The 14,166-nt window shown below is 35.1% G+C and overlaps 1 protein-coding gene across 3 annotated transcripts; it reads left to right on the top strand.

Annotated features, from left to right (window-relative positions):
* Positions 1–3,590: 3,590 nt before the first annotated feature.
* LOC116406420 (protein-tyrosine sulfotransferase-like) lies at positions 3,591–14,060 on the top strand. 3 transcript variants are annotated; one of them, XM_031890148.1, is made up of 13 exons: positions 3,591–3,792; positions 4,118–4,186; positions 4,464–4,629; positions 4,720–4,791; positions 5,435–5,723; positions 9,623–9,763; positions 10,634–10,738; positions 10,850–10,997; positions 11,929–11,981; positions 12,056–12,121; positions 12,222–12,349; positions 12,961–13,092; positions 13,769–14,060. In XM_031890148.1, the coding sequence occupies exons 2-12, from the start codon at positions 4,138–4,140 to the stop codon at positions 13,058–13,060; spliced, it is 1,317 nt and encodes a 438-aa protein (XP_031746008.1). In that variant the 5' UTR covers positions 3,591–3,792; positions 4,118–4,137; the 3' UTR covers positions 13,061–13,092; positions 13,769–14,060. The 3 variants fall into 3 exon arrangements, with proteins under 3 accessions (XP_031746008.1, XP_031746006.1, XP_031746007.1); XM_031890146.1 differs by having other exon boundaries at positions 12,222–12,341; positions 13,769–14,054; XM_031890147.1 differs by having other exon boundaries at positions 4,603–4,629; positions 12,222–12,341; positions 13,769–14,054.
* Positions 14,061–14,166: the final 106 nt, after the last annotated feature.

Consider the following 14,166-nt stretch of genomic DNA (forward strand, 5'->3'; position numbering starts at 1 on the left):
TATATTATCTAGCACACATCTCGAACATTCCAAACTTTTACTATGTGTTCCAAAGTCGAACTTCCACCGTTCTTAAGTTCTATAAGTGCTTTGACGCATGTTTAGGAAACCTTTTAGGTATATATGTATTCTCTTGCACACATCTCGCACATTTCAAACTTTTACTATGTGTTCTAAAATCGAATTTCTACATCTCTTAAATTCTATGGAGTGCTTTTATGCATGTTTAGGATGCCTTTGAGGTACAAATGTATTATCTCGCATATATCTCGTACATATCTCACACATATTTTGCACACATTTCTCACATGTCTAGCACATTCCAAACTCGTGAATCCCAAAGGAAACATAATAACTAGTGAATTATGAAGGAAACACAATAACTGATGAATCCCAAAGGAGACCCAACTGTAGAAGAACACATGACTACAAGTATGAGGCAACTACAAACATAATAACTAGTGACTTTCTTAATTCTTAATAATTAAAGGAGCTAAACAAAACTAGGCTATAAAGCCAAATTTTCGAGGACTTAAGTGAACATTCTAATGTTTTATCTGGAGACGTTAGGAATGCTCAAGCTACGTCAACGCATGCAGGACGTGACATGTTTAATTATTAAGTTCATAAAGAAGTATTTCTGTTGTGTAATGATTTTCTTATCGCTTAATAAGTAATTAAAGGAGCTAAACAGAACTAGGCGACAAGGCCAATGTTTCAAAGACTTAAGTGAACATATATTTTGGGGTTTCATCTTGAGACGTTGGGAATGCTCAAGTCCCATGGCATGCAACATAATGAGTTAAAGAACGCATGTAAGACAAAACGTGACATCAATTTTATGATTACCTTTGAAAATCATTCATGCATTAAGAATATATTTACCCAATTATAATTCAAAATTGGTGTAAAGTAATAAAGTTCCATTTGATTGATGAATTGTAGTAAGCCTAAATCACTAACGTAGTTGAATTTCTTTTGATCGTGTTTATTTAGAATTACAATATGTTACATTTATTGTTACCATTATCATTTGACCCTAAACGATAATGGTAACGGTAAAGGTAAAAGTCATACTAAAATGTGACAAATTTATAAATTCTCATACGAGTATGTAATAATATTTCTATCTTATAATTATAACAATAACATTAAAGAAAGTATTGAGTCTCATGTAATTTTCATGCAAAATCAAATCAAACATCATTCTTTTGCATGAATTATGACAATGTGTAGAGGAGGTTGAAACAATTTGATTATAGATTTGGAGACGAAACATAAGTAAACAATAAACGTAATCAACTAGGGACTACTTTTTACATTTCTATCAACATATCGTTTACGTTTCAGATAGGATAAATGTGGCCTAATTTTCAAACATGAATAAACTTCTTCAAATGTTGGTTTTACGAAATGGATGACTATAATTAGTGAATGAACAATTTTCAACGACAAATTTTGTATTAGTAAATTGATCCGTGTATAAAAGTTTACGAGTCTAATTCATACCATTACTATTTCTACATAAATTTACGTTAGGTTTTTTCAAACATTTTTATTTTTAAATTAATGAAAAACAATGATAACATTTATCAATGTCTACCAATATGTCGATATAGCAACACATATTAATGTTTGAGGGGTGGGGTGGAACTAAAAAAGGAGGAAAGAGAGAGAAAACCATCCATGTCAACTAGAGATGTCCGCGGAGCGGGAGCGGGGATGCCACTCCGTGTACCCGTGACCCCCATCCCCACCAATTTCTCCTTATGGAACGGGGCAGGGATTCACTGTGGGGATTACGGGAGGATCATGTTACCCGTGGAAAAATATTATCTAATTTTTTAAAGTTTAATTTCATTTTTCAATCCACATTTACTTGAAATGTATATACACTTTCAATGTTGTTTTATTTTTGATAGAATATTATCAATTTTCTTATTTAAAACAATTAAAATGTCAAATTCTCATAGTTTATAAAAATAAAAATAACTATTGGAGATACATTTAGAAATCTACACATAAATTTTAAAAATCTACAAAAAAAAAAAAAAAAAGATTAATCCATAACTATTCTTACAAAGTCTCAACTACAAACCTAATTTTTTAAGAAAAGTTTACTAATCACAAATTAAGACATAACATATAAAAGTTGATAACATAGAAATGAAAGAAAAAACATAAAAGAAATGGAATAGAGAAGAAAGGAAAGAAAGAAAATCAAAATAGCTTTCTTTTTACTCTTTTACATATTATTAAATAAGTAAATAAATAAATACTTATATTTATATTTAATTATATATATTTATGTAATTAATTATATTTTTGTTCGGGGCAGGGCATGGATTGGGTTGTGGTCGGGAATGTATTCTCCTCTCCGGTCCCATGTTGTGAATGAAAAAAAAAAATTACACTCCTTTCCTTATTCTCCATGTATTCAAGAATTTTTCGCTGGTTAAATGGACATCTCTAATTTCAACATTTCAATTTAGCAAAGATAATATCAAAATATTTTAGTTTTGATCGTGGCATGTTAGCATTCAACTAGGGTCCAATTAATGTAGAACATTGAAACCAAATTTCAAACATCTAGAATTATAAAGTGTGCTTTTAAAATTTTGTTGACTAAATAAACACCAAATTTAAATTTAAAATTCTTTTGATGTCGAAATTCGAATGTAAAGAAGTCTGACCTTTACAAAAACTTACATACAGTGTGATACTTGTCACACATTTTAATATGCTAGTGGTAGTGAGACCGAGAAGCTTCTTAAGTGAAAATAAGGATTCTCCTCAATTTTCTACTTTCCAAATTGTTGGTTCAAACACCTCCTTAATTACAAACTTTTGGGTTAGATTAGAGTAATCTTTTCACTTACATAAATTGTGACATTCCAAAGATTTTTCTAGGATTAGTTTGAACGACCAAAACCATTTTGGTTGTAGTCCTATTCTCAACTCGAACTTTGTTATTTCTTGTTGCTTCTATTTTATGTTAATTAAACAATTAATTAGGGGTGAGCATTACATATTGAAAACCGAGTCGATTAACCAAAATCAAACGAATCAAAAATGGTTGGTCGCAGGGGTCGATTTATTAAGGGTTGGAGGGTACGCGTCCTCCTCCAATTTCTAATTTTCGTATTTTAATATTAATTTTGAAGTGTTAGATTAAAATATATGTTAAATAATGCTTTATTGTTATTAAATTTTGTCTCTGGTATAATGACTATGCACTCCCTTCAAAATTCCAAGATTTTGGGTTTGGTTATGTAGTACTCCTATATATGATTTTTAGGGTTCGACGTTGGTTTCAGAAAAACTGACATTTTTTAAAAATTTCAAAGGTTTATTAAAATGACCTATCAATATACCAATGATCAATTCGTCCTCCCTCGTAGTCAAAATTAGTTTCAACGTCTACTAGTTGGTTCGATAACAATTTGATCCAAAAAGTGACTTCTATCAAACTTTTGATGTAAATTCACCCCACACAACCAAACGAGTATCATATGAGGTAATTGTATTTTACAATTTTACCCTCACAATAATCCCTTGGCAATCTTTGTCTCTCTCTTTATATACATATTTAGTGGCACTCTGTATTTTAAGCTTTTCTAACTTTCCTTCTGATGAAATCATTCCAAATTTTCTGAAAACCACAAAGGTCTTCAATTGTTGGGCCGAGAGATTAATCTTCCCCTTCGTTTTCGGAGGAGGAACTGGAGAAAATCTAGCCCTTGTTTAGTGGCTATGTGATTTCTGGTGTGTGTCTGTTGTGTTTTTGTTCAGGTTGGCATTTCTGATTTTAGCTTGTTTTTAGTTTCGAGGTGGTTTTGCATGGAACAAAGTGGTTTAAGCCTTAAAGAGATGTTTAATTCATGACTTTATGAACGTGTGTGGAGATTGTCTCATAAAACAATTTACGTCTGCTTGAAATGTTGTTTCTAGCTCAGTTTCTTAATTTTTAAGAGATTATGTAAAGGATTTGACAACCCTATATGTGTTTCTGTTGCCCCGTTCTCTAGTCAATACACAATCGATTTTGCTGTGAATAGTCTTTTCCATTTCTTTTTTTAACCTTGTGTCTCTTTTTTCTTTTTATTTTTTAATCCAGTGGTTGAAGGTGTGAGATGCATGGATCCTACTATCAAGTTAATTTTGCTTCTGATATTCTTCAGCATAGGTTGGTGCCTACCCACCCCTGCCTTATTTGTTTAGATTTCTGTGTACAACCTTTTGTTTTTCTTAAATCATTTTTACCTCTATATATATTCCTTGTCTCTAGTAAAATAATGCGAATCTATAAATTTAAATTTGAAGCTCAATCAGATCAGGTCATATTCATCGTTGTATAAATTGGAGCCTTAAAATTTGTAGTATTTTTTAAGATCATGTTTATTGTCGTTTTTCTTCTATTACTGAACGCATTGATGAACTAAGTTCTTTCCGTTACATGCCAGCATGTGCTTCAACCACTGAAAAAAAATTTGAACACTGTGAAAGGGTTGTAAAGGATTGGGCCTTATCTTCTCTTCATAAAGGTATCAACAATGATAAACATACACTAAAAGATTTACTGTTCTTTCTACATGTTCCAAGAACTGGAGGGCGATCGTACTATCACTGGTAACTTTCAAATCATAAAGTTCGGTGGGTATTAATCACTCAAGTGTCGGAGTCTTAAGTGTTTTTTGGTTCTGTTCTGTAACTATGCAGTTTCTTGAAAAAGTTGTACCCAAGCTCTCAAAAGTGTCCCCTTTCTCATTATAAGCTACGGTTTGATCCCAGGTATAATTTTATGATCCCAAGTATAATTTCATTTTTCCAAGATAATTATCATTTTATTTTATAAATTGTTTCATATGACATTCATTCAACTTTTGAAATGTTATGTCTTACTCGCTTTACTGCCGCCTTGATGTAAAATAATTACCAACCCTTAGTTGCAAACTGAAGTTATGTTTGATTATGATTGTTAAAACTGTGACATGCAACCTTTGCATGAATCTGATAAATTGGTAATTGAATTAAAATAACTAGGATGTGGACGCATGAGCGGTTTACAAAAAAATTTAGTTTAGTTATCGCAGAAGGTTAGCTTATATAGATAAACAATGAAAAAATGAAACCTGAATAAGAAAGTTCTGGAGGTCTAATTGTATTCTTAAGAGAACTGAGAATGGCATTAGGAAGTATGGTGGAAGAACATTGTTTAAAAAAAGTTTTCCTCTTTTTTAGTATTATATTTTTTTGTATTGTTTTTTGTTGGTGGGGAGTAAGGGAAGGGTCCTCCAAAGTATATTGGGAAACAAATGGAAAATCAGAACCTTGAAATTTTCTTCTTTTTTTTTAAATTTTTTATTCAAGACCGACTCTTTGATAGTTTTGACTAATTTTGTGCGTTTGTATGGTATTTGAATCTGAATTGCAGCAAGACGAAGTGCAGATTGTTAGCTACTCATGATGATTATAGCATGATGGAAAAACTACAGAAGGAGAGGACTTCGGTGGTGACAATTGTCAGGAATCCAGTTGACCGGGTTCTTGGTTCATATGAATTTTCAGTTGAGGTAGCAGCTAGATCTTTGGTACATCCTGACCTAGCTTCTGCAACCAAAATGTCCAAACATGTGCGTGCAAAGACAAATGGAGTGTCCGCACTGGATGTTTGGCCGTGGAAGTATTTGGTTCCATGGATGAGGGGAGACCTATTTAGTCGAGTACGTGTCCTGTTGGCTGATCTTGTGCTTCTTAATGATTATTTTCTTTTAACTCAAGCGGAGTGAAGATAAATATAATTAGATCTTGTGCATTTTAATGATCGTTTTGTACTTTCTTGTTTGGTCGGGGAGCTCTATTTCTTTCTCGTTTGGTTTTCATCGATAGTTGATTAATAGGGAAACAACGGAGGTTGCCAGTTCTCTGTCTTTAATTGCAGAGTTCAGGTTTTTAGGCTTGGGAGAAGGGATATTGATTTTGGAGTCTCGACTCCTTAGTGGGTTTCTCTTGTAAGTCTTTTGGCATTTGCTGGATCCCTCTCTCGTTTGTAAGTCTGTCTTGGATTCTTTGTGGAGAAGATTTTGAAGAAAGTCAACTTCTTTTCTTGACAAGTTTTTCTCAGTTGTGTGAATTGTATGGACTGATTTTTGAGGAAGTTAACCTTTGGGTATCGGTTTTGAAGACCTTTTGTGGTTGCTCTTTAGGCAACATTGTACACAGTTGGACCCCTTTTCTTTAATGGGGGGTTTTGTGGGTTTGGTTTTTGAATTATTCCATTTTTTCTCCCTAAAAGTAGTTGTTTCTTTAAATATAAAGCTTTGGGGCTGTTTTAGTATGAATCTGATAGAACACTGATGTAGTGTTTCTATTTATTGATATTTGCAACGGAATTACAATCTCAAAGCAGTAAAAGAAAATATAAAGAACCCTAACCCCTTGCCCTTCCTCTCTTTCAAGGAATATTGCAGCCTTAATTCTTCACCCTTCTCCCTCCCAACAGACTCCTATTTATATTCCATACCCAACTCCTATTTATACTCTAACTAACTTTCTCTCTCCATGACAAACTCCTACTTATGCTCTATTATTTTATTATGGAGCAAGCACGTGCGGTTAACCTTCTTCTTTTTCCTTCTACTGTACTGGTGTATAACTGGGGGTCTATCATTACATTCCCTTTCCAAATGCACCTTGTCCTCAAGGTGAAAATTCGGAAATTTCCTCTGAAAGTCTTCATACTCCTCAATAACTGGAATGAGAAACTTATCGGGTATAGTCACGCTGTTTAAGACTCTATAATCCACGCAGAATCTCCAGCTTCCATCCTTCTTCCGTACTAACAGAACCGGGCTGGAATATGGGCTATTACTTGGGCGAATAACTCCTGAACTCAGCATCTCTTCCACCAATCTCTCCATCTCCGCCTTTTGTTGGTATCCATAGCGATACGGCCTCACATTTACCGGGTCAGTTCCTTGTTTCAAATAGATATGATGCTCAATACTTCTTCGTGGAGGTAGAGTCTCCGGCCATGTAAAAACATCTTCGAATTTCTTTAGGACAACTGAAACTGCCTCGTCCACCGTTAGTATTTCCTCAATTCCATTATCTTCTGAGGGCTCGTACATTGTCTCCATTGCTCGGCACTCAATTAAGAATCCTTGGTCAGAATCCTTCCATGACTTAATCATATTCTTGAGGCCAACCATGGCTTTGGTTAAGCTGGGGTCTCCTTTGATTTTCACTTTCTTCCCGTTGTTTAGAAAAGTCATGGTCAAGTTTTTCCAATCCACTTCCGTCACGCCCAATGAATACAACCACTGCATTCCTAGTACTCCATCTACTCCTCCCAACTCAAGTGGTAAGAAGTTCGCTTCCACTTTCCATCCCTCCAGTTCTAGCTCGATGCCTTCACAAATTCCTTTCCCCTTCACCGCTGTACCCGAGCCCAAAATCACTCCATAGTGTGAGGTAGTCTTCGTCGGTAAACTCAGTTCCTGCACCACCTTGTCCGAGATGAAGTTATGGGTTGCTCCACAATCTATTAGGATAATTACTTCTCTATCCTTAATCTTTCCTCTCACCTTCATCGTTTCGGGATTCGTCAGCCCCACCACTGAATTTATGGAAAGTTCAACGATAGCCTGATCTTCTGGATTTATCTCGACACAGTTCAATTCTGTCTCATCCCATTCCGCTTCCTCCACAATTTCATATTCCTCATCCTCCTTTACCACATACATTCTTAGTTCCCTTTGCTCCCTTCCTCTACATCGATGTCCATGAAAGTACTTTTCATTACAGCGAAAGCAAAGTCCCTTCTCTTTTCGGGCTTGAAATTCTGCATCGGGTAGTCTCTTCGTTGGACCTTCTTTCTTAACTTCTCCAGCCGTTGTTCTTAATGTCACCGTCCTCATTGGAAATATGGTATTTCCCTGGTTCTCACTGTTATTCATCGCTGCACTACTCTTGATGATTGAAGAGTTTGGAGGGGGGTATTTACCCGTGGCATAACCGTTTAGGTTCGCCTCCTTGCGAATGATCTCCCGGTTCTCCACGAGTTGAGCTGCGTGCATCATCTCGGCCAAACCAACCGGTTTACAAAAAACTACCTCAGCTTTGATCCACGGAAACAGTCCATTCATAAACGTCTCCTCTACCACACGATCTTGCAAGTCGGCGAGTGGTGCCATCAACCTATCGAACTCATTGCGATATTCTTCCACTGTGGTCTGCTGTTTAATCCTTAAGAATTGCCCACAGATGGATCCTTCTCTCGACGATCGAAACCGCACCAGCAATCTCTCCTTAAGATTGTGCCATCCTGTAAACTTATCGCGTTCTTCTTGTGCTCGGTACCAGTTTAACGCTGGGCCTTCAAAACTGATGGTCGCCACCAAAACCTTCTCTGCATCACTCAGTTTGTGAATTTGGAAGTACCGGTCGCGCGCAGAACAACCACGAATCCGGATCCTCGCCATTGAATACTGGCATTTCGACCTTCTTAAATTTGTCTCTCTCATTCGCACCCTCTTCGTCCTCAGTCCTCCTCTCCTTTGTTTCATTCTCACCTCTCCTACTTGTCGAACTTTCTCCTTCATTACTTTTTCTGCATCCAGTTTCTTGTGCGCTGTAGTCTGCCAACTTCTCACTGGTTGTCGTCCGTTCTTTCGCAATGGAATCCATGAGTATCATCAGCATTTGATGCGTCTTTTCAGTTTGATGACTGATCGCTGTTAAGCTTTCTTCGATCGCTGGAATTTTACTCACTTCTTTCTTCATCAGCAACATTTCCTGATCGTAAGCTTCCATTCTCTCTTCCAATCGCGTGTTAACCATGGTTTTCTCCTGGTTTTCTCCTTGCCCAGATTCGACAGGCTCTGATACCAATTTGATAGAACACTGATGTAGTGTTTCTATTTATTGATATTTGCAACGGAATTACAATCTCAAAGCAGTAAAAGAAAATATAAAGAACCCTAACCCCTTGCCCTTCCTCTCTTTCAAGGAATATTGCAGCCTTAATTCTTCACCCTTCTCCCTCCCAACAGACTCCTATTTATATTCCATACCCAACTCCTATTTATACTCTAACTAACTTTCTCTCTCCATAACAAACTCCTACTTATGCTCTATTATTTTATTATGGAGCATCTACTAACAATATTAAAACTAAGGCTATTCTCCTAGCACGTGCGGTTAACCTTCTTCTTTTTCCTTCTACTGTACTGGTGTATAATTGGGGGTCTATCAGAATCAGAATTCGATAAGTTAAGCAAGTTGTATTCGTAGTTTGAAGCCAAACCCGTCTGGAACTTTGTTTTTTGGCTTGCTTTAATGGATGATCTTTTCATTTCACTTTTTTTCTGGAACAACTGAAGCTATTTTTCATTAGCTTGTCAATAATGGTTTTCAAGTGCTCAAACTAATAGGGAAAATAGTTCCTGCCACAAACTAATTTGGAGTTGTGCGTAGCTTTGGATGGAGATGTTAGAATCTAACAAGTAATTTTTGTTTTGGCTCTGTTAGCCTATGTTTGTGATCAGGTAATCTTGACAATTTCTCTCTTATTTACTACAATCTTATAAAGAGATTACTGTTTGCCCACTGTAATGAACAGAGAGATGTTAGAAGACAGAAAGGTTCAAGTGAAGCTAAAAGCGACAGTCCATATGACATGGAGGACATGCTTATGCCACTAAAGGAGTTTGTTGATGACCCCATTGTTCATGATCTTGTTCATAATGGGGCTACTTTCCAGGTAATTCTGAATTAATTTTTGTATTGGCGTGAATAAGACAAACAGTTAACAGTTTTAACTGTTGGTTCTCTACATGTAAATATTTGTTTGTATTTGATGGAATCTCGAGTTTCATTTCACATAAACATTACGTGCATCCTTTGTTCAAGGGTAGGAGGTGGGGAAGTGAAGTTGCTAATTCTCATCTTTGTTGGGCCCAAGGAGTTAAGCTCATGACTAAAAAACATTAATTCCATGACTTATTAACTTTTTACATGTGCACTCCACTCCTTACCCCAAATGCCCTTATGTGATATGTAAGGTACAACAGTGATATAATTAAACCTTTTTTTTTCTTTTTTTTACTTCTTTTTTTTTTGTAATTTTCCTAGGAATGGTTTTGGTTTTCTCAATATACTCTAAATTCACTGACCTGGAAAGTCGGCCAGTTAATTTGATCCTTCATCTGGTTGAGTGTCTGATACCAAATGAATGCTATCTTGTGGGGCCTTCAAGTAAACGTACAACAGTGATATAATTAAACCTTTTTTTTTCTTTTTTTTACTTCTTTTTTTTTTGTAATTTTCCTAGGAATGGTTTTGGTTTTCTCAATATACTCTAAATTCACTGACCTGGAAAGTCGGCCAGTTAATTTGATCCTTCATCTGGTTGAGTGTCTGATACCAAATGAATGCTATCTTGTGGGGCCTTCAAGTAAACGTATTTAGTTATTATACACTTGTTGATGTTTTTTGTACTTTTGGACACCATCAGCTACATCAAGTTTTTAAAATTTTACCAATTCAGAATTTTGTTTTCTTGGTGGGTACCCTGTTGTCATGCACTTTTTCATTCTTTTCAAAATGTGATTGACCGTTTAAAAGTTCTCAGATAGCAGGACTGACAAACAACTCCTACCTAGCTGAAGGACATGAAATACGTCACTGTGTACAGAAACACAAGAGTCTTGGTCAACATGTTCTTCATGTGGCAAAGGTAACAACCGAAGGTTTCTTAAATTAGAACAGTGGATATATGGACAACTATCTTTCTGATACTTGGCCTCCTTATGGTTGCAATTATGGTAGATGCTTGTAAATCTTGCAGAAGAGGTTGGATGCCATGTTATTTGTTGGTCTAACTGCGGAACAGAAGGAATCTGCGACCATGTTTGCAAATGTGGTTGGTGCACAGGTGATTTCACAGCTAAGAGACGCCAAATTTAGCATGGACACTTCAGCTGACAATCAATCAGGTTTATGTTTTGTTCTGTAGCTTTTCATTCAAAGAGGACAACTTTTAATTTAATAGAGACTATGAATCTTGTAATTATATTCTGGAGCTTTGCTGAGACTTGAAATTTGGAAATGAATTTTTGTTAGATGCGAATTGTTTATACCGTTGGAGGGAATTGAAATCTTTCGAGATTCAAATTTTCCACTTGGGTTCTTATTTTTTTAATCCTTTTCCATTCCTAAAAAAATAGTTTCCTTTATTTTTGTTACACTTGTTTTGATAGTTCCAACAACCATGTGTAGATGGAATTAGCTTTCAAAACCTGTTCTGGCATCCATCTTTGTAGTTATTTCTTATTTGTAACCTTGGCTTATTCCTTTTCTGGATCACGATGGTCAAGATCTTTTATTCAAGATTACTTTTCTTTCCAAAAAAGATAAAAGAAAAAACAAGGAAATGGGAAAAGTGACCCATGAGAATCTAAACAAAATGTTTTAAATGAAAAATATATATATTCTACTTGGGTACTATTTTTCCTAATCGTTTATGGCCCATAATAGACGAGTAGTGGTTATTAAATTGTACTTAGTTGCTTAAGAATCTGCTGGTTGCTAATTTACACTGATTGACAGTTCAAAGTTTACTTATCTGGCACATGTTTGTGGATCGATTTAGCAAGTGCATTATCTAAACAGACTCCATCCATTTTCATCATTTGGGATGTTTTGCCAATTGGATCTGATTTTCGGGTGAAAAACATTAGTCTGATTTGTATTCACTTGAAAATCCCATGCTATTCTAAATTCATAGGATTTCTGAAGAGTTATTATTTATTTATTTTTTCACTTCAATCTAATGGTTGTCTGAACTTCTAATTTGGATGCTGTGTAGCTTATTTTTCAAGAGAAATGTAGGCCTGCGGTTTGACCAACATCTCTTTTTAATTACAGATTATATCAGCTCTTGGCGTTTAGATTCTGAGCTTGAGAGCAATATTGATCAGGCAAGCTTCTCTCATTGTCTAATCATATTCATATACATAATCCAGGATCTCCATTAATCCATTTTCTTTTACAGAGTAACAGTACCGTATTATATGAAATGACTACTGTCCAAGATGAAAGCAAAACAAAGAGAGAAAATGTACGTCACCTCAGAAAAATCACATTTCGGCGATTCATATATGGTCAATTAATGATTTTATTAAGCAAAAAATTTATGTTCCTTTATTTCAACATGCCAGATGACTGTTGCAGAACTAATTGAAGTTTATGAAGGGTGCAGTTCAAGTATGCTAAAGTATCAATCACGTCGTCGATTTGCTTCTTTAAAGAGGATTTCTCCTGCAAATTTCTCAAAGGAGGTATTCAGTTGAGTTGTTGTCACCGAAAATATTGAAGCCTGACTAGAAAATAAAAAGCTTACCCTTAGGGGATCCTTACTCTAAAAGCTTTGCTCAACCATTCGATTTTAAATCATGGTCCTTTGTGTTAAATTGAATGGGGTTTCTCAGAGGTTTGTATTTGGCATTTGAGAAACATATGCAGACTTTAGAGAGTTTTTTCTAATTGTACACTGTTTTTGAAGAAAAAGGGTGATCTTGCTTTTCCAATGAAAAAGAATAGATAAGAAACAATTACCAGTGACATTTTTTTTTCTTTCTTAAAATAATATTTTCGTATACAGATTTTAGTAAAAGAAAATTAATAATTTGGTTTCTTACTGTATGTTCCAAGGGTTTCAATTTCCTTTCCATTGAAAAAGAATGAAACAAGAAACTAATAACATTCCTTATGCCTTTTATCTCTTTAAAAGATTGGAACAGAAATTGTTCCTTACGTTTCTGATTTTCTTTTTCTTATTCCTCAATAATACTATATTGCATTCCTTATGCCTTTTATCTCTTTAAGAGATTGGAACAGAAATTGTTCCTTACGTTTCTGATTTTCTTTTTCTTATTCCTCAATAATACTATATTGCAGGCACGGCGTTCCATTTCTGATGAAGTTCTGCAGCAGATTAGAACGCTCAATTACTTGGATATGGAACTTTTTGAGCATGCTCAAGAAATCTTTGCAATGAGACGTTTACTGATGGGGAATATCGATATGAAAGTGAGTCTTTTTTACTTCTCAATTCCTTTTAGATTTCTCTTCCAACTTGAAACGTTGTCTTCCTGCTCATCATCTAGGAATAGACAATTCTGATGAACACAGGCGTGTTCACACTAAAAAATAACCTCTATTCTAAGAAACACGAGCACTTTTTGTTTGGCTAGCTTGTCCATGTCTGACATGCATCAAACATTTGGATACACTTGTTGGACATGTATTGGACATTCATTAGTTCAACAAATGTGTTAAGACACTAGTTGTGCAAAGTCAAAATAGGATCAACATTTGGTGGACTTCCATCAAACACTCACACAGTAAGTCAATACGCATGATAAACCTTAGAGAACAAAACACATCAAACTAATTTTTACCATAGAAACGAATAAACTCGTTGACTTTGAATTTCCTCCTTGTTCCATACTATACACAGGCTTTAAAAAGTGTTATCTTTATCATGCCCATGTCCTAAATTTTAGAAAATGACACATCGTGCCGATATCTCATATCCATATCCGTGCTCCTCAGCATATAACAAATAGTTATACATTCCAGATAATACAAAAACTCACCATATAAGAATAGTTATACATTCCAGATAATACAAAAACTCACCATATAAGAAACTAAAGTGTAAGTTGTCTCATGATTTCTCATGCAAATACAACAAAATTTGCAGGATGGATCAGAAGGCAAGTTTAACCGTCTACATGTGTTCGAGCTATGGAAAAATTCTTCCTTAGTAATACTTTTTATCTTACTCCTTGTTCTCTTTGTATTTGCGAAGGCTCGAAGAAGAGTATCTAAAGTTAAGGTATAATTGTTGATTTAATTTATCCTCAAAGTGGGAAAGAAAGTCTATGCATCTGTTTGTTCATAAGGAATTGTTTATAGTTCTTGCTTACTTGAGATTCTGTTTTTCGTCTCTGATTAAAGGCCGAGGCTCGAAGGTATTGTTTGATTCAGTGTAACTAATTGCTTTAAAAATTTGCGATCATTAAGATCTTAAAATTTTGATCTAAATTCCGAAATTTTCTACTACTTTTAAGTGCCTTCACATCTTCTATGAATTATTAT

Source organism: Cucumis sativus, chromosome 1, assembly GCF_000004075.3.
Source record: "Cucumis sativus cultivar 9930 chromosome 1, Cucumber_9930_V3, whole genome shotgun sequence".
Classification (NCBI taxonomy): Eukaryota; Viridiplantae; Streptophyta; class Magnoliopsida; order Cucurbitales; family Cucurbitaceae; genus Cucumis; species Cucumis sativus.